The sequence below is a fragment of the Amblyomma mixtum genome, chromosome 9 (genome assembly GCF_055824585.1).
Source record: "Amblyomma mixtum isolate Tamu chromosome 9, ASM5582458v1, whole genome shotgun sequence".
NCBI classification, from domain to species: domain Eukaryota; kingdom Metazoa; phylum Arthropoda; class Arachnida; order Ixodida; family Ixodidae; genus Amblyomma; species Amblyomma mixtum.
Genome location: NC_143020.1, coordinates 53094273 through 53108775, shown reverse-complemented (window position 1 = coordinate 53108775; position 14503 = coordinate 53094273). Strand labels below are relative to the sequence as shown.

The 14503-nt window shown below is 52.7% G+C and overlaps 1 protein-coding gene across 1 annotated transcript in view; it reads right to left on the bottom strand.

Annotated features, from left to right (window-relative positions):
- Positions 1–14012, bottom strand: part of LOC149329013 (steroid hormone receptor ERR1-like) — a 123379-nt gene extending 109367 nt beyond the window's left edge. Inside the window, exons 1-2 of the mRNA XM_089560066.1 lie at positions 13842–14012; positions 12587–12832 (exon numbers count right to left, since the gene is read on the bottom strand). Of these exons, the coding sequence (XP_089416192.1) occupies positions 12587–12832; positions 13842–14001 (406 nt within the window). The 5' untranslated portion in view covers positions 14002–14012. The remainder of the gene's footprint in view (positions 1–12586; positions 12833–13841) is intronic.
- Between the last annotated feature and the right edge of the window lie 491 nt (positions 14013–14503).

The following is a 14503-nucleotide window of genomic DNA, read 5'->3' as shown; positions in this document are numbered from 1 at the left end:
GCGGCGTAACTGCAGCCGGGCCGTCTGAAGGAGCGAGTTGGTCGCCCATATTCACTCCGCTAAAGGTCAAACGTAACTGCGGCCGGGTCACGCGAAGGCTTGAAAGTGCCACTAGTATTGCTTTCGTAATAAAAATGAGCCAGTTATGCGCCTTTCCTTTACTCACTTCTAGACTAGCATCTCAACTGCGAACCTGGTACCGGGGAGTGCATAGCCTGATTTTCGTGCAAGCGGACTGGAGATCTCAAGTCCGTACGACGCTCCTCAACCGGCCAGTCGTCTACTAAAAGACAAAACAGAGCCCACAACTTACTGTATCCCCACCGCTAACGCTCACAGATTAGCGGCAAAATTGGGCTCAGTTGTACTACCTTTTGATTTAACTACCGGGGGTCAGCACGAAGCCGTCCCCCACTACCAAAAATTATGTGCCCATAGAAACTATGGCAGAGCTCAGCGCATTGTCCCCACGCCTCGCTCTGGGGGTGCCGTCTTCCTGATCACGAACACCCCGCACGCATATCAATGGCTGAGGAGAGTTCATACGCTCGAAACGAATGGCCGGCATAGCTACTCATCGAAGCCCTGCGCATTGCTTCAGTGAGGATGTCCCTAGGGTACTAAAAGCCGCGCGATATCAACGCGTGTTCTAAGCATGCGTCCCAAATTTATAAAGGCAGAGTGGCCTATCTTAAATCTTTTAATTGAAATCCTTTAGTAAATTTTCACAGGTTCTTTCGTCTTCCTTATTGCACCAGCGGTGCCCCGCCAGAGACGGTTTGTTCCAACTGGAAGACTGAAGCTCTTCGCACCAGGGGTGCCCGTCAGAGACGGTCTTGTGTTCAGTTGAGACGCAGGGGATAAAAAGGCAATAACTGAAGATTTATATACAAATATACACAGAATATACAAGTTCAGGCACAACGGCAAAAAGGACAAACAACAAAAAGGTGGATCTGGCTAATACTAGGGGAGGCCCCTACTCGGCGTTGCCGAAGATGCGTCGCATCTCACCTTAGCTCAGAACCCTCGCTTCCAGCTCCGGGGCCCGGTTTTAAAGCCCTAAAAGCCCGGCCCACATTTCGTGTCTTCCAATCATGTTGCGATGTTCACATGACTGGCTTATCAAGAGCCTGGCCAGCCCTCTAGCTTCCGTAGGGCAAAACGCCCTTTCCACAAATACAAACGCCCGGTCGTGCCAGTACGTGCAGAGAACATTCCCTCCACCCTAAAATTAAAATAGAACAAACACAAATACACATCCGTGCCAGCATGTGTGCGAATCGGTACCGCGGGTGGGTGGACACCCGTACTTCCCGGCGCGTTCGCGAGCGGCCGCGTTCCAAGAAAGGAGACGCTTCGCTTTGAGCACCCCCAGCCGCGTTCCGATGACCCCCGCGAACGCTACCGAACCCTTACACGCCCTTCCCAAGATTCTACAAAGGGCTCAAATGCCACTTTTAGAATTCTAACAAAGGGATCGGTACGGGTGACAAAACCACCCTGTGGGTGACATACCGCAGCTACACAAACACTGGCACGAACAAAACCAAAAACAACAAAATGCACACGGGCACCAACACAACATCACGCAAAATGCACACTTAAATACACACAGTGGCATGCCTGCCGTGCGCCGCAACACAGCATCCAAGTTGGTGCGTTGCGCCCAGTTCGCCTGCATGCACGCCGTCGTCCTGCTCGCAAATGGGCACACAGACACAGACACTCGCGACTGGAGCGTTCACAGCACTCGCACAATGCCCACGTGAGCCTCCTTAGTCGCACCGAGCGTCCCTGTGTACATTCGAGCCACCACGTGTTGTCAGTAACACAATTAACGCCTAAACGGTAACTCACTCATTAGGCTGGCGCCACAACGGGGCGCGAACTGAAAAGATGGTGCCCTCCAGGATCAAAAACGTCCCGGGTTTTGATGGGTCTAAACCCCTCACTACATGACGCACCTGAGGACCCGCTCTCTCTGGCGCGCCGGTACGAACCGCGTGCTGCGTAAGGAACATAGTCCCTGTCCAGCCTAATCATATCAGTGCGGCCACTTTTGCCACACGTGATTTGGCGTTCTGCAGCACGGGACGTATTGTTCCCCGCGCCGACTTCCACCGTGAAAGCCACGCACCTGCCTCCTGTTACTCTGCCTCGCTTGGAGCCATTTGTACCTTTACTGCACGAGCAAACTTTGAAACCGCCGCTCCGTGCTTGATCAGCGCCCGCTGGCCCCGTGGCATAGTCTGACTCCGAGGCTCCATGAGCTCCCTGACAGTCACTTGACCCGGGCTTGCCTTGCGGCAAGTCGCCACTATCAACGCTATGGGGCACTTCATACCCTATGCCCGACACAGTGTGCAGTTGCGGTGACGCCAGACTTCCTCCTTTCACTCGCTCGCCGATCTGAAGTCTGTCCTCACCGACCGTTTCCTGCTGCACGAAATGCTCTTTTTCACAGCTTGCTTGGGACTGCGTTTTCGGAATTGTCAGAGTGACTTCCAACAATCCTGAACTCGCGTCCGCGTCCCTGGTCTCATTAGGGGTTGAGCTAACTTGTGCAGCTGGATCGTCGGAGTGCGCGTTCACCGCCTCGACTACCGCGACGCTGCGTTCCGTCACGACACTTTCTTCACGAGAGATTGCACTTTCGTGGAAAGCTGGCTCCCTCCTTTCTTCTGCCTGGCTGTTTTCTTGACCTGTGCTTGACAGGTATATTCCTTTGTCTTCCAGCACAGGCGGCCTCGCCTCTCGGGACTCGGAGTAGTTGTCCCTCGCTAGTTCACTAGCTCTCTTAGACTCCTTGAGCTCAGCGAGCTCCAGCGCTAGCTGCTGGCGCTTTGCTTCTAATTCCTCCAAGACGCACTTAACATCCTGAGGTTTCTCCTCGCACAGTGGCGCCTTTCCTCCATTTACTTTCGCAAGTTCAGCCTGAAAGTACGCTAAACGCGCCTTCGCTAATTCAACTCGGTACTTCACATCAAGTGAGGGCAGGCTTGGATAGCTCTCCATACCGCCTTCCGTACCCCTCAGATGTCCTATCGGCTCGAACACAGGGGCGTGAACAATGCGACCAAGGAAACTCACGGTTTCGATGCGTCGATCCGCATTGCCAGCTCCTTGGCGTCGGGGTCCACCGCCACTTTCCCCGGACGCTGCGATGAGCTGTCGCACGCCGCTGGTCCGCCGCCGGTGATCGTCGAGTTCCCGACGCGCTGCTTCCTTGACCGGACGCAGTTCCGCGTCGCTGGACTACTGCCGTGGTCCTTGCGTCCTTGCCGCCGTGTCTCCGCAGGTCCGTTCACGAACGCTGACCTGTCGCCTTGTCGTCACCTTTCTCCCTGCCTTCAAGTCTTCTTCCTGCGCCGTCTTCCGATGGCCGCAGGATCCTGTCGACTGCGCCAGTAAATTTTCACAGGTTCTTTCGTCTTCCTTATTGCACCAGCGGTGCCCCGCCAGAGACGGTTTGTTCCAACTGGAAGACTGAAGCTCTTCGCACCAGGGGTGCCCGTCAGAGACGGTCTTGTGTTCAGTTGAGACGCAGGGGATAAAAAGGCAATAACTGAAGATTTATATACAAATATACACAGAATATACAAGTTCAGGCACAACGGCAAAAAGGACAAACAACAAAAAGGTGGATCTGGCTAATACTAGGGGAGGCCCCTACTCGGCGTTGCCGAAGATGCGTCGCATCTCACCTTAGCTCAGAACCCTCGCTTCCAGCTCCGGGGCCCGGTTTTAAAGCCCTAAAAGCCCGGCCCACATTTCGTGTCTTCCAATCATGTTGCGATGTTCACATGACTGGCTTATCAAGAGCCTGGCCAGCCCTCTAGCTTCCGTAGGGCAAAACGCCCTTTCCACAAATACAAACGCCCGGTCGTGCCAGTACGTGCAGAGAACATTCCCTCCACCCTAAAATTAAAATAGAACAAACACAAATACACATCCGTGCCAGCATGTGTGCGAATCGGTACCGCGGGTGGGTGGACACCCGTACTTCCCGGCGCGTTCGCGAGCGGCCGCGTTCCAAGAAAGGAGACGCTTCGCTTTGAGCACCCCCAGCCGCGTTCCGATGACCCCCGCGAACGCTACCGAACCCTTACACCTTTCTTGGTGCAAGGCTGGACTTGACCGAGCGTTCAACGAGGCGTTTTTCATTTACACTTTGTTCCGACAGGAGGGGCCCCCGCTATCTACTGTATTACAAAAAAGAAAAAAAAAGTGGCAGAGGCTTAGCTTGGTTAAGCCCGGTAAGTTGCGAAAGCAATAGCCCTGGCTGCGCCTGGTTTGCCTGGTGGTGGGTCTTTGTAGTTCTCTTAGGAAAGCTTATGAAAGTTTTGCCCATTTGTTTTACATGGCATTATACTCACCACACGAGGGCCCCCACGTGCTGGGAGATTTATGCGTGCAAAAAAAGCGGCTGACGCTAACGGATGATTCTCTAGAAGCTTCCCTCTTCTTTCACTCCCACTTCCTCCCTTCCTGTACGGTGCGGTTCGAGGGTCCACCGAAATTACAGAGAATTTTCTTTCCTCAAAAAGCGTTGCGTTCAAAGCGCAAGGCATCGCGCGGAACGGATGGTGGCGTTCCTCCCTTCCTGTGGTTCGGGTGTCCACCAAGATGACAGAGAATTACTGCGCCATGCCTCGCCCTTTGAACGCACCGCTTTTTGAGGAAAGAAAATGGCGCAGTAATTCTCTGTCATCTCGGTGGACACCCGAACCGACCGCTAAGCGCGCCGCGCGCTGTAGGAGCGGGAGTTAGGCCGCACTTGGTAGCTGCGGCCTCGCTACGCGACGGCGCGAGTTGGAGCCCCTCTCTTGCAGCTGTAACGTCAGACCGCTAAGCGCGCCGCGCGTGGCAGGAGCAGGAGTTACGCCGCGCTTGGTAGCTGCGGCCTCGCTACGCGACGGGCTGAAAGTGCAAGCAGTATTGCTTTCGCAATAAAAGTTCCCCAAGACGCGTGTTTCCTCAAGGTCTACTGGGAGCATTAGGCCGATGGCGCTGCCTCGTCTGCTTCGCTGCTTGTTGCGCATGCGCAAACGCACCGAAACAGCGGCCAACCAGTGGGGGAAGCTCTCTTGTCCGGCTTCTAAAAAATTTGACGAAGCGGAGGCTCATAAATTCTTTCCTTCCTCCATGGTTCAGCCCATATTAGCGCAGCCGGTTTCTCGCATCCTTGAGATCACTGCTAGGGTAATTAGCAGACAACGGAGAGGTGGTATGGTAGCGGGAAGCGTCCACGGCCATTTTGATATGGACTAGAAAGACCGCGGTTCTCCATGCGATGTTTTGCGCGATGGAGGCGGTTGGTTGGTTGCGACTGAGAGAAGGACGAAAAGGAAAGTGCACGGGCCTGCCAACTGGCTCAAGCCGAGCCACCACCACTGCCACGTGCAGATAGAAGAGAGCTGAAAGATAAGAGGACAGAGTAAAAGACAGAGTAAAGACGCGCGTCGCAACAACCGCGTCCGCCGGAACGGACGCTGGCTGAAAAATACAGATACACGGCCGCAGCCCGAAGGCTGCAAACCGAATGCCAAACAGGCGCTAGACGACAGTGCATACCACGGAGGAACACTTTTCCTTCCTCCGTGGTGCATACCGTCTGTGTCGCCTGCAATGGCGCCTTTTGCCTTAGTTCGCGTTGTTTATTTGTATTGCTTACGTGTGCGTGATCGCACTGTTTCGATTCACAGAATGGTTTGGCTGTGTACTTCGGGCGCCCAGCTAATATTGCGATGGTGCTCAAGGTATTTCACGCGAGCGGCTGCAGATTCCAGCTCCGAGTAGGTGGTGGTGTTGGTGGTAACCTTTATTGCCAATGATGTAAATCGTGGGGGCGAAGCCCCCTACATGGCACTTGGATGCCTCCTCAATGTGAGGAGGAGGCACCCTTACAACGCGAAGGATAGCCCCTGGAGCGCAATCCTTCGGTGAGCGCTGGAGATGATCCGGCGCTGGTCTTGAGCGGACGAGGTGGTCAGAAGAGCATGTGAGGAGGGTGTGTAAGAAGTCTCCTGGTTTGCCGCAAAGTTTGCATGATGACGGGAATTGGTCGGGGTATCGGGCATGCAGCAGTATTGGGTATGGAGCAGTTCGGGATTTGCAGTTGTCGCCAATGTGCAGCCTGCGCTATGGTGAAGGATGGAGCTGAGGGTGCGTATGCCCTTCGTTTGTCTCGGTAGTACGAGAGAATATCACGGAAGGAGAGCAGGCGCTCCGAGTCGCGTAGAGGGGGCTCGACTCCTGCCCGGAATGTGAGACCTCGGGCTAGGGAATGAGCCTCCTGGTTGCCAGGGAGGCCAGCATGTGCTGGCGTCCAGACGAGGGTGATGAGGCACCGGGAATGCCAGAAACATAGTAAACGAGCAGCGGTGCTGGATATGTAGCCCTTGGCATAATTTAAAATTGGAGATTTGGAATCGGAGATAATTTTTGTGGCAGATGTAGAAATGAGAGCAAGCGCGATGGCTGCCTTTTCTGGCTCTGTGGTCGAATTGGTAATGATTGAGCTGGAGGTTAGAAGCTTTGTATTATTGTCGGCTACCGCCAGGGCCATACGGGAGCCTGTCGTATATTCCGCTGCGTCCACGTAGACCACCTCATGGTCCTCGCTATACTGTTTGTGGAGGGCCCGAGCCCTTTTTACTCTGCGTTCCCTGTCTCGCTCAGGGTGCCTGTTCTTGGGGATGGGGGTTACGTTGAGGTTAGAGCGGAGGGTAGCAGAAAGGGGGACCCCCTCGGTAGGCTCTGTAATTGGGGTCAGGCTCAACTGGGACAATAAAGTACGACCAGCTTCTGAGCTGGATAGACAGGATAGTTGTGCCATAAAGGTAACTTCTTTTAGTATGCGCTCAGACGTGCGCATGGATGCATGCGGTGAACCTGATTGGCGAGGTGTTAGTTGAACGCGATACGAGAGCGTATGGTCTTCATTGCGTTCTGCGCAGTGGAAAGGCTGATGTGCTTTGAGAAATGCTTGATTGACTGAAACATGACCTTTATTAAAAGAGCCCATTGCTCGTGGTGTCTGTGCGGGCCACACAGTGGTCACGGCAGCCGATCGAGGCGAGTGCTGTATCTGTCGTCGCCGATTGTCGTACAGCTCGATGCTCGGACCTTCTGAGATATTTTTAAGGCATGTGCAGCAGAAGTACCGTACGCATGCATCTCCTCGTGTTTGGCTCATTAAAGAAGCAAAAAGAGTTCCCCAGCGCGGATCATCAAATCTAGCACACGCGGTACGTGGGGCACCGACACGCTGCGCTTGATTTTGCGCCTTTCATTCCAGTGCCAGTTCTCTGCGGTGAAGCTGTATTATTAGAGATAGGATATGCAGCTAAATCTGTAGAGTACACCCGCTTGTTCTAGATGAACATTCAACAAGCTGATATGTGCTTCTGTCGAGATTATGTGTGCATTCCTTGCCGGAAGAAAAAGCCGGCGGGCGACGGACTACACCTTAACGGAACGTATCCCGATTCTTTTCTGATTGCTGTCCACAGGAAGCAGTTCACGAAAGTAGAAATCCCAATGACCACAGCACAGTCAATCGTTCAGGGTCGATCGTCCGCGGTCATAGTAGCCATACATAGCGCGTAGTAAACAAACACACGGCGGTTTTTCCCTGCTATGTGGTGTCGACTGAAAGACGTTAGATGGCAACTGCGCATCGCATGCTTTTGAGTAATTCTCGAAGCTCACACAGGGTACACCGAAGCACACGGTACACCGAAGGCACACGCTGGCGTTGTCGTCGCCGATGTATACGGTTGCGCAAGAGCGTTCAGCTGTTTGTTCTGCAGCCTGTGGCAGCCCTGAATAACTCCAGGTCGTTGTTTTCGATCTCGTGCATAGCAACGAGCCCCAGCTGAACGCGAAGCTACGGGAAGCATCTGGCCGCCGTGATCCGCGATTGACCTGCCGCCGTGATTGCCAGCCAGCTGGTTCCGGTGGCCGCCAGCCCATGTAACCCAGGTCCCACAGATGGAAGCACCTGCTATAGCTGGGCAGTGGCGCCCCGCATGACCGCTGCACCACTGCACCAGGAATGGTAGGGAGACTCCCGGGGATCTATGAATGTAATGTACAGAATGACCAATTCCGCATATACGGATAGGCATCAACCCATTATCGCTGTCCAGCCGCCGCGGTGGCTCAGTGGCTATGGTGCTCGGCTGCTGGCCCGAAAGACGCGGGTTCGATCCCGGCCGCGGCGGCCGAATTTCTTTGGAGGAGAAATTCTTGAGGCCCATGTAGTGTGCGATGTCAGTGCACGTTAAAGAACCCCAGGTGGTCGAAATTTCCGGAGCCCTCCACTACGGCGTCTCTCATAGCCTTAGTCGCTTTGGGACGTTAAACCCCATAATCCAACCAACCATTATCGCTGTCCGAACAACTGCCATTCGTGAGCACTGGATTTGAACACCGGAACCGTAGTGAAAACTGCACCGTTAGCGCACCTAACTCAATTGGCCTAACTACGCAAACTGACCATCTATTTTTTGTTACTGTTGTAGAACGGACTGAAGAAGCTTCCGTTTAAAGATCTCCGTCGTCAGGTCGGCAGCAGTTATAGAATTGGCCCCGTCCAGGGCATTGTCATGGCGGGGAGAGAGGATTCGGTGGAGATATTCGACAGCGCAAAAAGCGTCGAGGTGGTGAAGTCGACAAGGGATTGGATGGGACACCAAGGTTTGTGGGCTCTCGTAAGTCCGTAAAAATTCACTTCTGAGCCATTAGTGGAGATTAGGCGTAAATAGAGGCTTTTTGATTCCGGGTACCGTTTCCGCAGCAAGTATGTTCGTTTTAGTACGAAGTTGAAAAGCTCGATCCTGTTGCAGTTTTTCGCAAGCTGGGTCGTCACGGGTTGTTTTCCATCATTCGTTTGTAATCCTCCCGGTCGAGAAGAGCCGTCGAGTTTCCTTTGTGTGCTGGAAGCAGGACGATTTCTTTGTCCTCCCAGAGTTGCCAGAGCGCTGACTGCGCCAATCATGAAATCTTCGAGAATCGCCTCGCTTTGGAGCAACAAACGTTTTTTAGACAATCTTTGGAAAGGTTATGAGGTTCGCGGTTCGGTAGCTTGAAAACAACCTATGACCTTGGGCCTAACTTCGCGGGCGATGGGTTCGATATCTTTGGTCTCCTCTTCCACGACTGCCACTATTTGAGCGACGGGTTGTCTCGTCGACATGATGCCAATCCCGATGCCTTCGGCCAAGGCTGACGTTTGGTCTGGAGACAGCGATTGTGAGGAGAGGTTTGTGACTGAGTCGGAGACGTCACCTTGCGTCCTACCTATATTATCTCTTCCTTTCAGCATATTTCGAAGTACTATTTGGGTGAATGCGAATACTATGTTCTCTTTAATATCGGTGTTGCCTGTATATGCTGAAGTAAACTCTGTTAGCAGCAGGAAAGGGTGAATGTTCGCTTATGAACAATACAGCCACCGCACCACATAAAATGGTCTGTAGACAGTCAATAGACTTCCTACAGACTCTATTGCCTTCCTATAGATATTTATTTTTGTCTATTCATAGTCTATGGACTATCTATGGACAAAAGTCTACTAAAAGTGTATGGTCATAAACCTATAGATTGTGCACTTGTATTGCCTATAGGCTGTCCTCTAGGATCTGTCTATAGAGAGTCTATAGACAGAAGTCTAAGACAGTCTATAGACCGTCTAAAGAATTTGTAGGGTGGAGGAAAACGGTTCTGGCATGTCTTCGCGAGAGGTTGAGGAAGTTCGCTGTTTCACGATGGACAGGGTCGTCTTTTATGAGTGGGCGGCATCGTGCAGAATTCTTTTTGGACGTCCCGTTTTTTTATTGAAGCGCATAGGTTGGCCCTATGGGCAGGACAGAAGGCGCGGCTGTGTGTATGGCACGCCGAGAAGTATTTCAGAATGATGTACTTGAAATTTAAGGAGTAAAACTTAAAATTTAGGTAGTAATACATGGTCACTTTAGTAAGCAATAAAAAATGTCAGTACCTTAATTGCGCAATCGTGCCGGTGTCACTACTTCCAAAACTTTTTTTTTGTATTCTAGTTGTATTTCAGGGAGAAGTGACGAATTATAATTCACACCATGTCATGAACGACCAAAGGCTTGCCTTAAAATTCGAAGAATGCGGCCTGACTGTGGCTGTCAGAGCAATGTGAAATAAAATGCGAACAGAGCATACTCAAAAGTTAAAACTTACAACTCACCCTAGAGCATATCTCTCTGGTATATTTGGCACTGGCTTAAACAGTATTCGAAGCTTACGTGACACGCAAAGAGTCATGCAAGGCACGAAGTGATGTCTCGCTCACTACCTCTGTCCAAACATATGCAACATTCGAAGATAAATTGTGAAAGGTAATGGCCCATTCTTCCGATGTGTTCCACAATCTTGTTTTTTCATCGCTCACATGGAGCAGTTAATACTGCCACAGAAAACCAATGGGGAAGCTTTTCACGATACCAGAGATGTTAATTGCAAAACAAAATGCAAGCAGCATACCGATGGAAGATATCCAGATATAGTGATTGGTAGAATGAAACCTTACAATATACTAAAACATTGCGTTCAAAAATTTGTTCCCGTTCAAGACTGCTTTTATCCAAAATTGTTGGGTATGCAATAGCCAATTTATGTTCTCAATGGGTGGCGTGCCTTCGCCGCGCATTAGTGATCGCACCCAGCGGAAAAGAAATTTTTCACAGCACCGCCAGTCTCTTCGCGTGCCACTAACCTTGTAAGATTCATAGAGCCGCTTCCGCCCAATGTTAACAGTACAAGAAGGACCTTCGATGTATTCGAACATATTTTCAAGTGACTCCATTTCGACTCCCTTCGTCGCGCTGTATAAGGCTATACATATCCGGCTTTGGCAACACAAGACTTGGGTATTGAGCGAGTCTCTTTTTTGAAAGACACAAAACTGGAATCTATAAACTGATTTTAATGACCACCTGTCCACGTTTTCCGCTCCAGAGCTGCCCTGGATTTAGGCTACAGTTATCAGGCTTGTTATAAGTCAGGTAGCGTGACCAGTTGTTACGGCTCGCCCGGGATTAGGAAACGGTCTGAAGCTTCGAAGTTTCGGGATACGGAAACAAGCAGGTTTAATGGCACTTATTAAGACACTTATTTACATAATGAAGAAAAGAGCAAAGAAACAAAAATTAAGAGTTCATGACGCCGAGCGACTGGATGAGCCTTTTACCCAGTGCCCAGAGACTTCGTTCGCACATAGAGTGTCGGTTTAATACCGTCAGGCTCCACCCCTTCTTCAGGCGGTCGCCAATTCGCCACGACGCACAGATCGGCACAGCACAGCACACGGAGGCACCTGTTGCGGAGTCCACGCGTGGCAATTGGCGAGGAGGAAACATAAGTCTGCAGCTCTTTCGCACTGCGGTGCAACACTACTGCTAGCAGCACGTGTCTATCGAACCCAGGAGTGGCGTAGACGTGCTCGCGCCGCGGCCGCATCTGCGCCGGCTTCCTCCGATTCGTTCCGGGTCCTCTAAGACGACGTGAATCCTTTCTTCCTTTGTCGTCGGTTCATCGTCGGTCGCTTCTAGAAGGAAAAGTCGTTCGCACAGAGCCGAGCGTGGGAAGAGCTCCATCGACTACTTTCCAGCTAGTCATCCCTTTTGGTGGGGTCATCTTGGGGTCAAACGACCTTTCGAAATTTCCGCTGTTGAATCCGCCACCGTTATCATCGCGGGACTCAAGTTGGGTCGTAACAGGCTGCACACAGTAGCGCTAAATGTACTGGCAGCCACAGGAGGCAGTATCCATGAAGCTAGCCCGCAAAGCGCCTTGTGGGAAAAGATTGGTACTCTGGAATTTTTTCACTGCGTTAGCATTAGAGCTTCCACTCAGCCGCTTAGTCGTCGTATGTACGGTCCCTCTGTGCGCCCACCGGGTTGTGGGCAGCCTGGCCTAAGTGGCCCACCTGCCTCCTAGGTGGCCCCTATGCGGTAAGTGGCCCACCTAGGTCACGTGACCCTGTGGCGTGATCACAACCTGCCTTTGTGATGACGTCACGCCGTCGCAGGTGGCAATTCAATTAATGATCGGTCACGAGAGGTAGCTCGGGAAGCGCAAGCTGAACATCCCGAGCCCCACCGATCGCATCACTTGCCACCGCAGGGCACTGGCGCATCGCTTAACCGCTGCACCACTGCGCCAGGACTCCCAATGATCTAGGAATGCAATATGGAGAATGATCAAGGTCGCATATACGGGCATTAACCCATCTACTCTATCGCGTCATGTCCTTAAGGCGGAGCTAAAGTGCCCCCTCTAGTTTTAGCACGGTAGCATTAAAGCCTGCACTTACCGATTCCGCCGATCGCTGTATTAAGCCTGCTCGACTTCGAACCTTGAAACGAAGCCGAAGTGAAAATCGAAGTGCTATGACGCACATAATTCGCATTTTGCGTAACCACGCTAAACCGGCCGTCATTTTTTTGTTCCGTTACTGTAGGGATCATGTGCGGCACAGCGTTCGACAGGTATGCACGTCCGCAGATTGAAAGCCCGCGTACTGTACGGGGGCGCAGTACCTCACCTCGAGCTCGTCCACGTGCGGCAGCGCCTGGTCGGCCAAGCCCAGGTCGCACAACTCGCAGTCCGTCAGCTGCAGCCGCCGCAGCTGGGCGCAGCTCTCCGCCAGCCCCGTCAGGCTGACACCCGAGAAACCGCGCAGGACGAGTCGCTCGAGGGGCAGCGCGGACAGGGCGGAGGCCACGGCGCTGTACGGGCAAGGCCTGGGACTCTCGGCCGTGGAGAACAGCACCGACAAGGAGCGCAGTTCCTACAGGTACCGGTGAGAGGGAGAAGAGCGACAGCTGTCGAGAGTACGTTTTCCAACTCTATGACGTCATTAACGTAGCACGGAGAGGACTAGACGCTAAGGAGAGTGACGCCCTCTGTGCACAGAGGCGCGAACAAATGTTTCCCCTCCCCTCCTGCACCACTGCGGCAGGTGTGGAGGAAGGAGAATTCAGGAGAAACCCTCGCTATCTGAGCTGCACGCCAAAAACTGTGCCGGAAGTGACGCACTTTCGCAAGGACTGCTGGGAGCCTTTGGCCGACGGCGCAGCCAATAGTAACGCTGGGCGGAGCGGCGTCGTCTGCTGCATTGTATCCAAAAAATGTGACGTAACCATCTCTCCTGAGTTCTTTCCTTCCTCCATGACGCCTGGTTGGTTGGTTTGGTTTATGGGGTTTACCGTCCAAAAGCGACTAAGGCTATGAGAGACGCCCTAGTGAAGGGCTCCGGAAATTTCGACCACCTGGGGTTCTTTAACGTGCACTGACATCGCACAGTACACGGGCCTAATTTCTCCTCCAAAGAAATTCAGCCGCCGCGGCCGGGATCGAACCCGCGTCTTTCGGGCCAGCAGCCGAGCACCATAACCACTCAGCCACCGCGGCGGGGATCATGACGCCTGGAATGGTATACTCCCCAGGGTTCTATGAATATAAAGCACAGAATAACCTTCTGCACATCTGGCAAGGAACCCATTACGCAGTCGCGTCATGCCGTTAATGCGGAGCTTAAGTGTCTCCTCCAGTATTTTCCAAACCTTTGTGCCTCGCACTAACACCTTCTGACACATTTGGGTTAAACAACGCTTCCGAAGATTCCGTCCCTGACGCTACGGGTCTCACCTGTGCACCAGTTTGACGGCAGTGCAGCCACAGCGGTAAACGGCGTGAGCGAAACTAAAGGCTGTTTTGATAACAAAGATGAACGCAAGAGAAGCGAGAACAGCGCAGAGTTGCAGCCCTGCACGCGGGCCATCAGTTGCCAAACGCACCTTGAACTCTCTGACGCTGGACACGGCATCCTTGGTGGCCACGCGAACCTGCAGGTGACGCAGGCCTGGATAGCGTTTGGCCGCCAGCTTGACCATGTCCGACGACGCGTAAGTCTGCGCACACAGGAGGGGCAGATAAAGACCTCGTCTTGAACACCATTATTACTTATCAGCAATCCACCTTTTACACAAGATCTGGCTACCTCTGAGGAGTGGCGAAAATTGGTCTGCTACTGATTTGAAACGAACACCCTTGGAAGACGCACCGCCTGCGACGTGGCAAGTGTTGTGCTTGACAGCTGCCATCATGCGCCTGTCACTATCACGAACTGCGCATGCCCAGTAGGAGCAGGCGGTTTCATTTCCAACCGGCGGAGCTGGAGCAGAAGAGGCGCGCATGCGCAGAATGGCCTTGTGAAAAAGGTGGGTTGCACGCAACGTAAGTCTCGTCTTTTCCTCCTCGTCAAACCTAGATGCCCCCAAGTGCTCTTACTGCCTGCCTATCGAGGCCATTATATATCCGCCGCAGGAGCATCCTAACTACGTCCTAACTACGTCCACTGCGAGCAAAGGGCGCTCCCATAACTCTCTAACCCTGCCCGGTGCCAGCCGTGTGCTCCGCAAAATTCCTAATCTTATCTGGCCACCTTACTCTCATCCGT